Below are 15,247 nucleotides of genomic sequence, written 5' to 3'. Positions count from 1 at the left end.
AGCTTGGAGCACAGCTAGTGAAGAACTGGGAGAGCAGAGGACACAGCCCTTCTTCACACATTTGGTTATTTGTTTTTTCTTGCCTATTATTTCAACCCCCCCCCCCCCCCCCCCCCCCCCCCCCCACCCCATCTCATCATCACTCGCTGTAAGCTTTGATCACATCTGCATCCATGAGTGATAGGCCTCTCAACCAGGGCTGATTCTAGTTCAACAGCTTGCTCTTTTGTTCTCTGCAGGAGTATTAATGCTGGCAGTCTGGGGCCAGCACTGCAGCTGTGTCCTCAGGCCACTCACAAGGGGGTCTCGTCTCCGCTCCATCAAGTCAGGAAACAGACTTTAACTTTTTTCCTTTCTTCCCTTTCTTCCTTGCCTGCTCTCTGTGTGTGTGCGTATACACTCTCCTCCTTACGCCAGGCGAGACTGGTAGTCCGTTCTTGAAACTTCTCCAAGGCAGGTCGGTTCTTCCCTGCCCCCCCCTCTTCCCACCCCACTCCCCCCCAACCCTGTTTTTTTTTTTAAAGGTCAGGTTTATAAAGAAAGGTTAAAGTTAAATTAGGTAAAAACATAGATAAATTGAGAGAATGGGCGATTACGACAAAGACACTGCCTTTATTGGACAATCGGGCCGTTACTTCTGGGCGGCTTTCTTCCTGCTCAACACCGTGTTCATCTCCACCGGATTCACCGGCCTCTACATCGTCTTCGTCGGGGCCGTGCCCCCGCACCACTGCCTGATTCCCCGCCAGGCCAACCTGACGGCCGAATGGCGGGCGGTCATAGTTCCCACGGAGACGGCGGCCAGCGGCGAGGAGCGGCCAAGCCGATGCAGCCGGTACAGACTGGACATGGTCAGCAACCTGTCTGCCCTCGGCCTCATCCCCGGCAGGGACATCAACCTCACCGATGTGGCGCTTGAGGGTTGTGTGGACGGCTGGAGCTACAGCCAAGACATCTTCAAGTCCACCATCGCCACAGAGGTAAGGGGCTGCACGTGTGTGTGTGGGTTTGTGTGAGGTCATGTATTTGTTTTGTTGAAATTACTAACTGAATGTCTGTGTATGAGGACACGCACGTCTGTGCACACGTTCCACACAAACGTGACGGTGTGTGTGCTTACTTGATTCTGTGTATTAATACTCTAGTATAATGAATGAGGCCAACAATGTGTGTGGCTGTATGTGCATGTACGCGTCTATGTGTGTCTTACAAATGGAAAAACCTATTGTATGTTTTGTAGTATGTGTAAACGATGAAGTGGAGTTAATCAGTCCTAATATTTATCTTTGAAATTGTCTGTTATTCTCTCAAAGTGGGACCTTGTCTGTGGTGATTCATGGAAAGTTCCCTTTGCATCTTCAACCCTCTTTATGGGCTTCCTGATTGGATCCCTCATATCAGGCCAGCTTTCTGACAGGTATTTCCACTTTCTCTACATACTATTCCTTTAAGCTCTTTTATTTGCCTGATCAAAATTTCAAGAGATTTAAGATTTCAATATATGTCATTAGGATTGAATCTAACAATGTGCTTGAATGTTGGAGTTTGATTGTTAAATAGAATAAACTGTTTCTTCTAACTGATCAAAGGAAAGCCAAGGAGGTAGAAAACCATCAGCCTTGTCTACTGGTTATGATGTGTTGGTGTATTAAGATCAGAAACCAACCAGCAGAACTACCCAGCAGGTAGTTCTGCTGGGTGCCACGATGATGATCAAGATAGAGCTGTAAATGTGGTAATGAGGACCACTGCCTTCTCTTACAGTCTACATGAATATCACAAACAAGTCTTTTAATGAATCACCAAGTACTGTGCAAACCACTCTATTCTGCTCCTGCTAGTATCGGGAGTAAAACTCAGTTGTTATGGTGGACCACGTTCACATGGATGTTAATTGTTGAATAAATAAACGCAGCTGGATAAGGAATTGACAGGAAAATAAAGACAGATACGTTATATTTGAAGTTATCCAGGTGAATTGCAAAACTTAATGTGTCTTCTTAATATTATCTATTTTCCAGGTTTGGCAGGAAGAAGGTCCTTTTCGTTTCCCTTGCGGCCCAGTTTGTATTTGTTTTCCTTCAGTCTCTCTCCACGTCATGGATACTGTTCTGCATCACCTTCCTCTTCATTGGAGCTGCCCAGATAGCCCTCTACATATCTGCCTTTGTACTAGGTAAGCATATATGTCTTAGATCAAATGTGACTGAATTTACAAAACAAATCAGTGTATTGTTTCCTACATCACACACGAAATTCCCTATGATTGGTGTAATCAGAGCTTATTTAGGTATTCATCATATATTTATCCTCTTCGCCACTTTATTCTACGTAGCTTTGTATTTATTGCATGAAGGGATAAGGACTAATGCACAAGTTGATTTCTTGCACATTTGTGCTTTTGCAAAAAACATTTCTAATTCGGATGGTGATCACTCACAGGAACCGAGTTGCTGAGTAAGTCAATGCGTGTTCTTTTCACAACACTGGGGACGTTCCTCTTCTACTGCATCGGCTACATGTTGCTACCCTGGCTGGCCTACTGCTTCAGAGATTGGAGGACACTGCTGGCAGTCATCTCCTCCTTCTCTTTGGCCTACATTCCTTTATGGTGGTACGTTGCACGACAGCATTTGTTAAAGGTCAGCTAAGACATAAGCTCAAATAAACAGCAATAAGTTAAGACAGTTCCTAAGCTTGGCGATAAGTGTTATACTAAAGGAGCCCTATTTTACCACCAGGTGTAATGTTTTTTTGGCCATCACCAGCCATGTCCACATTGACCCACTTGTGACAACACAAGTAGGAGTGTCAACCCAGATGTGTGATGGCTAGATACCAGCCTATCCAATTGACTGTATCCAGTTGCATTTGTACCAATTGGTACAAATCCCTGGTGGTAAAATAGAGGACCTTTGACATTGCACTTATTAATCATCAAAAAATATAGATTTATGTTTTCTTTAACATTAGTTCATCATTAACTAAAGGCTTGAAAAAAAGACTAATGTTTTTTTAATGCTTACTTCATCGTTAACTAAAGCCTTACAAATAACTAAACATTATTATGAAATGTTACCAAAAGCTTCAGTATGTTTATTTTGTTCTGAGATCACAATACTAGATTCACACAAACAGATAAAAGTATTGTGTCTTCCATGATGTTGAGTAATATCCCAATGCTAACTTGAATGCATAAATGTAAAGGTTCATTTCAGAGTCTCCAAGATGGCTACTCTCTCAGGGGAGAGTGGCAGAGGCGGAGTTCATACTGAGACATGCTGCCAAGAAGAACAAGGTGGAAGCTCCAGAGGTCATCTTTAAAGATTCTGGGGTGAGATGCTTATCACACGTTCATACTATGCGCAGGTTTTTAACAAGGACAATTTCTGTGAAAAAACAATGGAACCGGTCCATTTAGAAACATAATTACCTGCCTACATTTATTCCTGAATTGTATGGAGATCCCCTATTTCACTGAAGCTTGGCTGTATAATCTCATGCCATTGTATTAATTTGTATGGGTTAACCTGTGTCACTTCCTGCTAAAGGTGGTAAATAGAATGATTAGACTTGTATGATTTAAGATTAACATTTGAATAGTAACACAGCAGAAACCAACTATTTATATGTGAAATGGTTTATATTTTAGCCAGAAGATCACGAATAACCTTTCCCCCATGTTTTCAGTTTGGAGATGGGCAGAAAATAAAGAAATACACCATTATCGACGTACTGAAATCCAGAAAACTAAGGCTCATCACACTCTTGTGTCTAACTCTTTGGTAAGTCCATTTAAAAAATATGCCTCTTAGCCAAGATTATAAACTATCTCAAAAGTGTTTCTATTTAAATGTACATAATTGACGTGCTGGTGTCAAGAAATCCAATACAGTAATGCAGATTGTCTTTTTTTCTCTTTTTTAAAGGATGTCTGTTAACATTGGTTACTTTGGACTATCTCTGAACACCTCAAACCTAAGTGGTGACCCTTACATGAACTGCTTCCTGTCAGCCTGCACTGAAGTTCCTGCCCATGTCATGTCAACTCTGCTTCTGAGGAACTGTCCAAGAAGAGCCCTTCTTTCCTCTTTCCTCATCATCGGGGGTGGATTTCTACTCCTTGTCCAGTTCATCCCCGAGTGTAAGATTGGCAATCCGTTGTTTGCAAGGAATATTTTCACAAACAACATAAAAAGACATGCATCACTCAGGAATAAGTATGTGCAGTTGTTCCATGGTTGTCCTTTAAGATTAAGAATAATTTTATTTAAGCTATCTATTTCAGCCTATTGACACTAACCCTTATCTAAAAAGTAAAATCTAAATAGTTTTACAGCTAGCTAAATTGCTGTTTAAATATTCCACCATACAGCTCTCCATGGTTTGACTCTGGCCATGGTTCTGACCGGGAAATTCGGTTTCACCATGGCCTTCAGCGTGGTCTATATCTACACGGCAGAGCTTTACCCGACGGTCCTGAGGAACATCGGCATCGGAATGTGTTCTTCCGCGGCACGCATCGGAAGCATCACCGCTCCATACGTCATATATTTAGGTACGTGGCGGAGGAAGCAAACACCAAAACCAACGTTATTAATTATTACTGCATTACCTAATGTTAATTAACAGTTCATTATTGTACCTTTACTGTAAAGTGTTACAGGATGAACTAACTTTGTAAATACAAGGTGGGAAATATATTCAAGGTTTATTATCATCTTAATAATAAACCTTGGGCTTTTTTTCTTTTTCTTTACAAAACCACAAAGTAAACAGGTATTGAGTTGATCTTTATCAATGGAATTTAACATACAGGTACATACAACAAGTTTCTGCCCTACATTCTCATGGGAAGCATCACAGTTGGCTCTGCAGTGGTTAATGTCTTCCTCCCGGAGACCCTCAACAAACAACTACCAGAGACTGTCGAAGAGATGCAGGAATGTCAAGGGTAGGTCCAATGAAAACAATTCATACATGTCAACCTGGACAGGAATGAAATGACAAACTACTCTAAGAATTGAATTGCTTTCACCTGGATTAATAATGTTCATGTCTGCTCAACCTGGAAGTGTACTTTTATTACCACTCAGTTACAGTTTAGACTAAATTGCCCCTTGTTCCGAGAAAACCACAGATTCATGACATACATACATGACAGACTCATAAGAGTTTGTTTATTGGTTGGCATGCCTGAGTTGCTATCAGATGCTGTCATATCACGGTATATTACAATACCATATATAACACTTACTAAGTAATATCATATAATGAATATAAGCCTTTTATGCCATTCTCCATGCTGACTGTTTTTCATTAACTCAACAGGATTTGCAGGAGAACAGGAAACAAATCAGAAGACTTGGAAAAGAAGGACAACATATCTCAACATAACTACACGAGTGAGAGAGTGCGAGATTGAAAAAGAGAGTGAGAGGCAGAGAGAGCGAGAGAGAGAAGGAGTGAAATTCCAACTATGCAGAGTAGTCTTTATGAATGAGGAAAGTGGAGATTACAAGTGTTGTTTTTTTCATCTCCAAGCATTTGCAGTGTGACCATACTATAGTTTCAAACTTCGTACTGCCAAGGTAGCATACTACATATGCATACATAATGCTACCTCTGTAAATTAGTAACATTGCAAGAGAATGTTAGAAAGACAGGCGAAGAATAAAAAAATATGAAACGACAATGAAGTAAAAAACAACAACATCCATGTCATCCTTTTATAAACCTTAATGGCTCTGGGTTACAGAATCCTCTGCATTGGACGGCAGATCAGAGTCCCCTTTCTCCAGTTAAAACATTACCAGTCTTTACTTGAATATAACAACCGTTAATGGATGACGGCAACCAAACATAAAAATCATTCACATAGAACACACAAAATAAAGACTATGCTATATCTGTACAGGAAAAGTTCCAAATAGTGACCACCCTTGATCAAAAATTTGAGTCAATAAGAAAATATAATCTTCCCTTGTTAGATTTTTTTGTTATGATCCTGAACCGATTTTTTTTCATGACTATATTGTATAATGTTGCACTTGTGGGAATACAATAAATATCACACATTTACTTGAATCATCTCACTCCTGAAAGGCAAACTTATATCAAATCAAAGGACAAACCAAACTGATGGCAGGCCAGACAGAACATAAGTTTTGCAGCACACAAAAATGCAAATATAAATGCAAATACAAATACAAAAACTCACCCACAAGAAAAGTTCTGAGCACCGTACTATTTCCTTTTTGCTATAGATGCATAGCTGTGTCTCAGTCCAAACCACAGGTTGGCTATGTGGGTCAAAGGTTTCTCCAAAAGCTAATTAAAGCCCAGCTCATACAACACAGGTCCTTCATCAACCGAAAAGTGCTAAACCTGCAAAGCTGTAGAACAAAAAGATTAACCAGAACAAAAAAGAACAAACAATAATGAGAATAATCTATATAAACTGAATTAACAATTAGTGTGGCTGGATAATTTAGGCCAGTATATAAATCTTGGGATCTGTGTTTTACACCAACCCTTCCTGTAAGCGAACAAGGTGAAGGGTAATCATTCATTGCTTTGATATTTGAAACAAAGCAGGGTTTAGCGTTTGGTTGAACCTCTCAACCAGGCTATTAGATGGTGGATGGTGAGTTGTACTCCAGATCCCCTTCATGCCATGCTCCCTGTCCAACTGTTTCATTAGGCCGTAAAGTTGGTCCCCTGTTCCGTGGGAATCTTTTTTGGGATTCTTACTGTTGGACAAGCTATAGGAAAATGATGTGTCCGTATTGTCAATGTATGGCTGCGTCCGCTTTTCATCAAAAAGTAACTGCCCATCTGGGCCCCACTTGGCAGGGGATGCTCCCAGCTGGCAAGACCCAAGCAGCAGGTGCAGTCCTCAATGATCGTGTGTGTTACCACTTTATACTACATACACACATTTGAACAATTGGCCCTTTTATACTGAAAAGATATATATTTGTATAAAAATAACAAATAAAAACAAGAAAATTGGTTAGATATTTATTTCAAAGAGTAAATACATTCTTTCTTTGTGCCAAAGTTACAGGTTACTCTGCATGCCAGGTTATATATTGGCATGCAGAGTAAAAAATTGTGGACACTGGTAATATAGTGACATAACCCTTCAAAACTTGAATACTAGAACTAGAATATTTTACTAGAATATGTATTAAGGAATATATTTTCTCTATTCCATAATGATGAATAATTCATTCTAACAATAAAAGGGTTAAGGTTATGAGGACTTACGATTAAAACACTTTGTTCCTCGTGTCTTGGGGATTCTCTCAACCAAGGATTTTCTTAATACTGGTAATCAGTATTCTCTCGAATGGATTCACATGTATTTATGTAGTGTTTGTGGTGGACACGTCATCCCACCATGCCCTATCACCGACGACATTGACCTCAGCAAGTATGGCGAAAGGAAGCCATACCGTTTAAGAGAGTGGATGGCATGTCCAAGCTTATCCCTTGCACAAAGCTCAACCTATGGAGCTACTCTGAAAGTGGTATGCTGCCAAATGTAAATGTTAACATTATATACATTCCTCGGGAGGGCTGTCTTCATGTACGGACGTACAGCAAATCTACAAGTCCTGTTGTTACATAGGGGAGAATTAGGTTTGTTTTTCTGTGCAGCTTAGGGAGGGCTTCGTATTTAGTATGAATAATGTACAAAACAGGCATTCATATGTAGAGATATACATACATATATATATACTGTATGTGTACATGCCATTGTACATATGTTGTTCATAGTGGGACCTTGTACGTGACAATGGATACAAAACTAATTGGCAGGAACTGGTATCTCTTCACTTCTCCTAGGAAGGCTGATAAATCATTAGTGGGGAAGTGTTTTCATGGTGAGGGCGTCCGAAGAGTCCCAGTAACATTAAGTGTAAGCAAAGTGTATGATTAAGTCCCTCCAAGTTAGTAACAATAATAGTGTTCTGTCCACCGTGACTTCCTGTGTCCTACTATCCGTCACTAACCTGACGATCCTGGCTCTCTGGGTATGGGTTTGGGAGGGTCCATACTAGTACGATTCTTTAATAAGATGATGTAGGGAGGTGCATTTACATTTACATGTAGGGCATTTAGCAGACGCTTTTATCGAAAGCGACTTACAATGAGTAACTTTGTCTAATAATCTTTACAATTCATATAGGCCTTTTTCGCGAGCGCGTTGCGTGCGCTCAACCTCCAGTTGAAATTAAACCCTTAGCAATAATGTGGAAAACCCAGTCGATAATGTAACAAATTTCTGAGCACATAATATAAGAACATTTTGTCCATAATGTTACAACGTACAACATTCACCACACGTTCACCACAAATGACTCAAAAAAGCACTCTTAAAAGCAGTGCCAACATTTAAATATTTTTTAACCATTCAGTGAACAAAAGGCAACAGGCTGATTATCATTTAGGGGGCCACTCAATGACATGCAGAAGTGTCATCAACACGCCCACTGAAGTGGTGTGAGAAATACAGACTTTCTACTCCTCATTCACATATTAGGTAATTTACATTTCCTACTGAGAAAATACTACCTCAGGGGTAGGATTATTTAGGAGATTTTCAAGGGAAAAATGTCAGGATATGTTGTTTACACATACGGCCCATCAGGAGAATATCAGGACTTACACGTGTGTCTGAAAGCAGCTAGTGTGTGAGCATTTGATAACATTATAAAATTAGTCAATTTATGGTAACAGGGGTAATTGTTCAATGGAAAGTGTAGTATACTATGCATGCAAATCAATTATTAAATAGCTTTAACTGTTATTCAGGACTGAAAAGTGCATTGACATTTTAAAATGCAAGGCAACTACTATTGGTTAGTTTAAAATAATAATCATCATTGAGATTAAACCTCTCTTCCAGTGTCCTCGCCAAGACAGGCATTAGTAGCCTACAGTCACACATAGCCTACACACAAAACATAAGAAAAATAAAACAACTAAAACAGTCCGCAGGGGGGAAGGGGGATATCAATATCGCAAGACATTTCGGGAGGCTCAAGGAGAAGAGTAATATTAACTTTTAGAAACAAAGTGTAAATACATTTCGGGAGGCTCAAGGAGGAGCGTAATATTACATTTGAGGAACAAAGTGTAGTCTTGTGGTGGACTTTAGACATAATTCACCATACTGTGTTATTGACATGTTTTCGTTTTGTTATAGGGACAATGTCTCTTTAAGATCACGTGACTTGTTTTTGATATGCCGGTCGGTGCGATGTTTGAATTTAACGGCTTTTATATGACGAATTGAACGGCCTGCTGTTGCTTGTCGAGGTGAGAAATTGTCTTTTCCCTTCTTTTATGGCAATTTCTACAGTCTTTAGACAGAACTTCTTACCTGGGAGAGTTTGTCGACGGCGGAGCCGTTATGTTTAAAAACATAACGTTTTACTTGGGTGAGTGTGTCACTGCGGTGTGTGCATGTGTGTTCTTACCTTGGCGTGTGTGTAGACAGCGGAGCCGTTATGTTTAAAAACATAACATCTTACCTGGGCGAGTGTCGCTGCGTTGTGTGCGCCTGCCTGTGTGTTCTTACCTGTGCGTGTGTTGATGGCGGACCCGTTATGTCTAAAAACATAACGTCTTACCTGGGCGAGTGTCGCTGCAGTGTGTGCGCTTGCGTGAGTCTTTTAACCTGCGTGTGTGTTGATGGAGGAGGAGCCGTTATGTTTAAGGGCGAGTGTCGCTGCATTGTGTGCGCGTGCGTGTGTGTTCTTACCTGTGTGTGTGTCGATGGCAGTTATGTTTGAAAACATAATGTTTTACCTGGGCAAGTGTCTCGGCAGGGTGTGCGCGTGCGTGTGTGTTCTTACCTGCGCGTGTTTCGATGGCGGAGCCGTTATGTTTAAAAACATAACGACTTACCTCGGTGTGCCGCTGCCTTTGTCTTGATGTGCGCGTGCATGTTGTTACGTATTTTAAACACATAAGCTACCCACACATAGCCACTAGGAAGTATGATCGAACACATAAGCTACCCACACATAGCCACTAGGAAGTATGATCGAACACATAAGCTACCCACACATAGCCACTAGGAATTATGATCGAACACATAAGCTACCCACACATAGCCACTAGGAAGTATGATCGAACACATAAGCTCGCACACATAGCCACTAGGAAGTATGATCGAACACATAAGCTACCCACACATAGCCACTAGGAAGTATGATCGAACACATAAGCCACCCACACATAGCCACTAGGAAGTATGATCGGACACATAAGCCGTAATTACCATACATAGCCACTAGGAAGTAGGATCGAACACATAAGCTGTAATTACGGTACATAGCCACTAGGAAGCAGGATCCGACATATAAATTGCAATAACTATTCCAGCCACAGAGGGCAGCACCTTTAGATAGGTGAGGAGGGCGAAACCAATACGTCACATAGGCCACGCCTACTCGGTATTAAAGCAGGAACTGAAGGCAACGAGATCAGAAACATCCGGCAGTCCATACTAGGGAGTTAAGGTAGAGAGGCCTGCTGTTTGTCGCTCACACGCGTGTCTATACAATTCCCCTCCTTTTGCTTCAGAGTTACCATACCGAAATACTTTAACAAATAAAGTGAGTTAAAAGCGATCCGGATTAGACTACTTTCTTCAAGAACGCAACAGTGTGTGTATGTGCACGCGCGTGTGTGCGCTTCCTTGTATGTGTCGCTGCCTTTGTCTTGACGTGTGTGTGTGCGTGCATTTCCGTGTATGTTCGTGCGCATGTGCGTGTGTGGGCATGTGCGCGCTTGCGCTGTATGTATGCGTTCGCACATGCGCACATGACTAACTTGAGTAACTGGTGCTACAGGCCTGCTATTATAGTAAGCTAGTTAGATGCACGTCTTGAGCCATGGCCTTGAGCCGTGTCCGTACCGCTTCCAGTGGGGATTGCAGTACGGAACACAGCCGCTTCGCTGCTGTGCCGGTTCTGGTGGAAATTGGCCTTATTACTATTTTTAAATGCAAGGATGTATAACATACGGGGGGGGGGGGGGGGGGAGAGATGCAGAGTCTAGGTGAACTCTGAACAAATGAGTCTTGAGTCTTTTGCGGAAGCTGATGAGAGACCCTGACATCAGCAGGGAGCTTGTTCGTTTCACCACTGCGTTGCCAAAACAGAGAAAAGTTAGGACTTTGATGATCAACCTTTTTAGAAAAACATATTTTATTTGCAATGTAATTTAAAAGCACTACACTCTTCCCCCCAATCCTAAAGTTAACCCAACGTCTTTGATTTGTGGAGCTCGCTGTTACCACGTTTACCCCACCCGCGAAAGTCAAGTCGATGTCTTCTGCCACTGAACTCGATCGCTTAATGGAAAGTTAGAGAGTTGTTGTGAATCAGGCACCTGTTTATCTATGGCGCTGTACTTACCACAAGATGGTGCTAAGGATGTGATGGTAGTAGACAATCTGAATATTTATAATAAAAACCAACCTGGAACAAATTATGACACCAATTCATACTTTGCACGTGACGTCACGCAACTGGCTGCCGGGCAAGAACAACGTTCTCTAGCATCTTAGGGCGTATTCACACCTGCCTTGTTTGGTTCGAACCAAACCAAAAAAATCGCTGGTGTGAGCCTTTTGGGCTGTTGTGAATGCACACATGCGAACTCTGGTGCGGACCAAACAGACGATCCGAGACCCAGCCGGAGAGGTGGTCTCGGTTCGCTTCCAAACGAACCCTGGTGCGGTTCGCTTGAGATGTGAAAGCGACCGGTCGGTCCGACCCAGTTGTAAAAATAATATGCCTTTTTGGACGCAACAGGCTCCCATTGCTGCTTGTTTATTGATAGTGGCAGGGCCCAGTTTCCCGAAAGCATCGTTAGCCTAAGTGGATCGTGAAGTGCGTTGTACGAGCATCGTACAGTTTTCACACCGTTTCCCGAAAGCATCGTTGGTAACGAACGTCGTGAAAACGTTCGTAGCTAACGAGGACTCCAGGGGTACTTGTAGGATGCTAAGAGCATCGTTAGCCTACTATAGCGGCGTCACCAGCGGACATTCCGTGTATGTTTTATTAAAACACATCCAATACCACGGAATGCCCAGCTGGCACAATTTCGCAACCAAAGACAGTGGTTACCGCCGATATATTACTCATAGACTACTGTTAGATTCAAACAGCAAAGATAGAGACATGTTAGAAGTCAGCAACAACATAATTTATTGCAGCAATTTAAAATTCCAAAAATACATGCGCAGCCGAAATGTACCGATCAAACGCCACGTCACAAGGCATATAATAAAATCTAATGATTCCATTGCTCTTGTGTGGGAGGTCGCTTTCGAGCTGCACTTGCTGTCTCCCTCTGATTTTAATTAAACCATCATGGTTAAAATGTCCTCATATTGATCAGTGACAGAAGACATAGGCTACTGTAGACATGAATCATGCTGAGAGCAGCGTCGGATAATTTCTGCAGGCGTTTTTTGTTGCGATTGTTTGCATTAAGCCCTGTAGGCGCTTCGGTGAGGCTGTGATGAAGTTCACTATTTATTGGACCGTGTCTAGACAGTAACTAACATCGCTGACCATAGTTAATCGCGTTTGTAGTCTACACTCAGACGTGAACTCATTCTTGCATGCAGGTGTCTTCATTCATAAAAAAATTAAAACATTTGGTAGTATGCAATAATACAAATTATTCTAAAGAGATCTAGACTCTGTGCGCAGCCCCGCCTTCTCCAGTGAACCAAGAAAGCCCACGCTGTGACGACCGGGGGTTGACCCCCTCGGTTTTACACAGGAAACTTGAGATAAGAAGGTGAAATCGCCGGGCGTGCCAAGCTGTGACCAATCCGGCTTGGCAGCGTAAAAAGACTTATAGCCTACATCGTCCTGACCAACAATATGGGCAGGATCTAGACCAAGCTCTCCTAATCGGGTCAGCAATCCGTGTGTCAATGCCTAGCCTCTGCGATTGAATGATAATGAATGAATGGAACTGTAGCAAGTTCGAGGAATGAGAGCAGGCGGGGTTGTCGTTCTCTCCGCAGGAGATCGGTTTATTTGCGTTGTAAACTGAACAGAAATATCAAAATGTAACAAAAGGGTCCATTTAGCCGTCTCGCGGTGGATCTAGGTCAGCGTCACGCTCGCTCCGGACCTCCCTGGTCCGTTCGCTCCTGGGTCTCCGCTTCACTATAACAGAAAACAGGCACATAAGTACAGCCTCCCTGATTGACCTGAGTGCAGACACCTGCTCATCACCAGGTTCAATCCCCCCCCCCGGCCAATCCCGTGCGCTCCCAACCTGTCCATACTCCCCCTGCAGGCCAGACGTCGCACGTCCCCCCACAGGAACGTTGCATTTTTAATGTCTACAAATATGTTAGACTAGAGAGTGCGCGCCAATCAATGAAGCCTTATGCGGAATCAGATAAAGTCGGCTCTCTTTGCTGCGCAAAGCATGCTTCAGAAATCAGCACCTAGTTGTCACACAAGCTATTTTTGATTTTTGTAATATGGAAGGGGGGAAATGCCGTGAAAAAATTTACGCACAGTGCATTCAGGATTAGGACCGATACATATGTCAACCTAGGCCTATTCAATTGTGTTTTAATATCTTTAGCATTCAAATTATTGCAGTCAATTCTTTTCGTAGGCTACTCTGCTGTTGGCCTTGATGGGGTGAATTTTAACGCTTTTTAGATTTTCCTGCGACATTCCTGCTTCTCCCTCAGTACGGAGCTCATTTCAGCACCGTGTCAGTAGACAGTTACAATCCTACGAACGTCGTGAGTGCAGTGAACGAGCATTCATGTTAAGAGGAGTTTCGGGAAACGCTCCAAAGAAATTCACGATGGCCGCAAGATCCATCGTGAGAATGATCGTACGAGCGAAGATCCATCGTTATCGGGAAACGAGGCCCAGGCCCATTAAAAATGTGCCGTGGCTCAGCATGTAGCAAAGAGGAGACGAAATGTCTTTTGGATATTTGGGCAGACACCAACATATAAAGTATGTTGGAGAACACTTACAATAATTCGGATGCATTTAATACATTCAGTACAAGGATGAGAAGGCGTTCGGGCGGTCTGCGGATAGCATAACATCATAAAAATGCCCCAGATGCTCCAAAAGTACTGCAATTGTTTGTAACTGTATGAAACCAATCAGTATAAGCACAACGAGGGCAGCACGCTGAATCTCCATAATCTCCATAGTTTGTTGACTCTGTTTTCTTTGTTTACTTTTTTTTATGCGTTACCCCGCGTTACCCCGCCCCCGACCGTCTTGTCCAATGATTGAATGATCTATGCACAAACGTGCATTGTTGACAAATTCTCGGACTGTTGCGAAAAATAGCAATGTGAAAAGGAACAGCACCAAACCAAAAAATAAACATTGCGTTTTGGTCCGGACCTAAGAGATCGAACTAAGGACTTTCCTGGTGTGAATACGCCCTTAGTAACCTAATCAAGGATCTGCCAGGACGTCGCCAGTTTTACCATACGAACGAAAGTTGGTATTTTGAGGTGAAAACGATATGCCAGATAGTTTTCCGTGCGCAGTGTTGTGCCTGAACGCGTTGATTGAACGATAGTTCATGAACTCATTCATAGTTTGGGCGAACGTGTACTGAACGTACTGTATTACTGCCTGATGAACGTTACTGTGAACTCGTTCATTCTGGTGTCTGTGAACGGCACGATCACTCGGTTTAACTTCGTTCAATATGGGGATTATTTCTTTATCAACATGGCGGATGCGCGCGCAGATTGATCGCCAAAAGAAAATTTGTTTGACCGGTTGCCATGGTTATCTCCGTGTGGTTAATTTGCAGTTACGGTGTTGTCAGCTTACTGTTATATTAAACTGTAATCAGAAAACGCGGTTATATGCTAAAGACCCTATAGTATCTGTGGTATAAAGGCTGGGACAAATTTCAAATTATAAATATGTACACTTTATGTTGAAAGTATAGACCAGGGGTCAGCAACCTTTTCAACATGCAGTGCCAGTTTGACATTTTCTCGTTAATGAGATAACCCTTAAGCAACAATATATTAAAAATTAAGCTGAATTATGACACAGCGACCAAAAACATTTCCAGAAGACCTGGAATTGTACTATTTCCATATAGTCCACAATCATGCATCAACATTTTAAAAGTTTTTTTGGTTGTTATATTTGCAACATGGGCTTACAAATTATAATTACATATGTCCCAT

The 15,247-nt window shown here is 42.1% G+C and overlaps 1 protein-coding gene across 1 annotated transcript; it reads left to right on the top strand.

The window, feature by feature from the left end:
- Positions 1–584: 584 nt before the first annotated feature.
- slc22a5 (solute carrier family 22 member 5) lies at positions 585–4,958 on the top strand (the record flags this gene model as incomplete). Its single annotated transcript, XM_079738748.1, has 9 exons — positions 585–980; positions 1,314–1,417; positions 2,022–2,176; positions 2,443–2,614; positions 3,208–3,334; positions 3,706–3,785; positions 3,930–4,144; positions 4,376–4,558; positions 4,819–4,958. 9 exons carry the CDS (start codon positions 585–587, stop codon positions 4,956–4,958), a joined length of 1,572 nt encoding a protein of 523 aa, XP_079594874.1.
- Positions 4,959–15,247: the final 10,289 nt, after the last annotated feature.

This window comes from Pollachius pollachius, assembly GCF_949987615.1.
Source record: "Pollachius pollachius genome assembly, chromosome: 6".
In the NCBI taxonomy this organism is placed as follows: Eukaryota; Metazoa; Chordata; class Actinopteri; order Gadiformes; family Gadidae; genus Pollachius; species Pollachius pollachius.
This window is presented reverse-complemented; position numbering and strand designations above follow the sequence as displayed.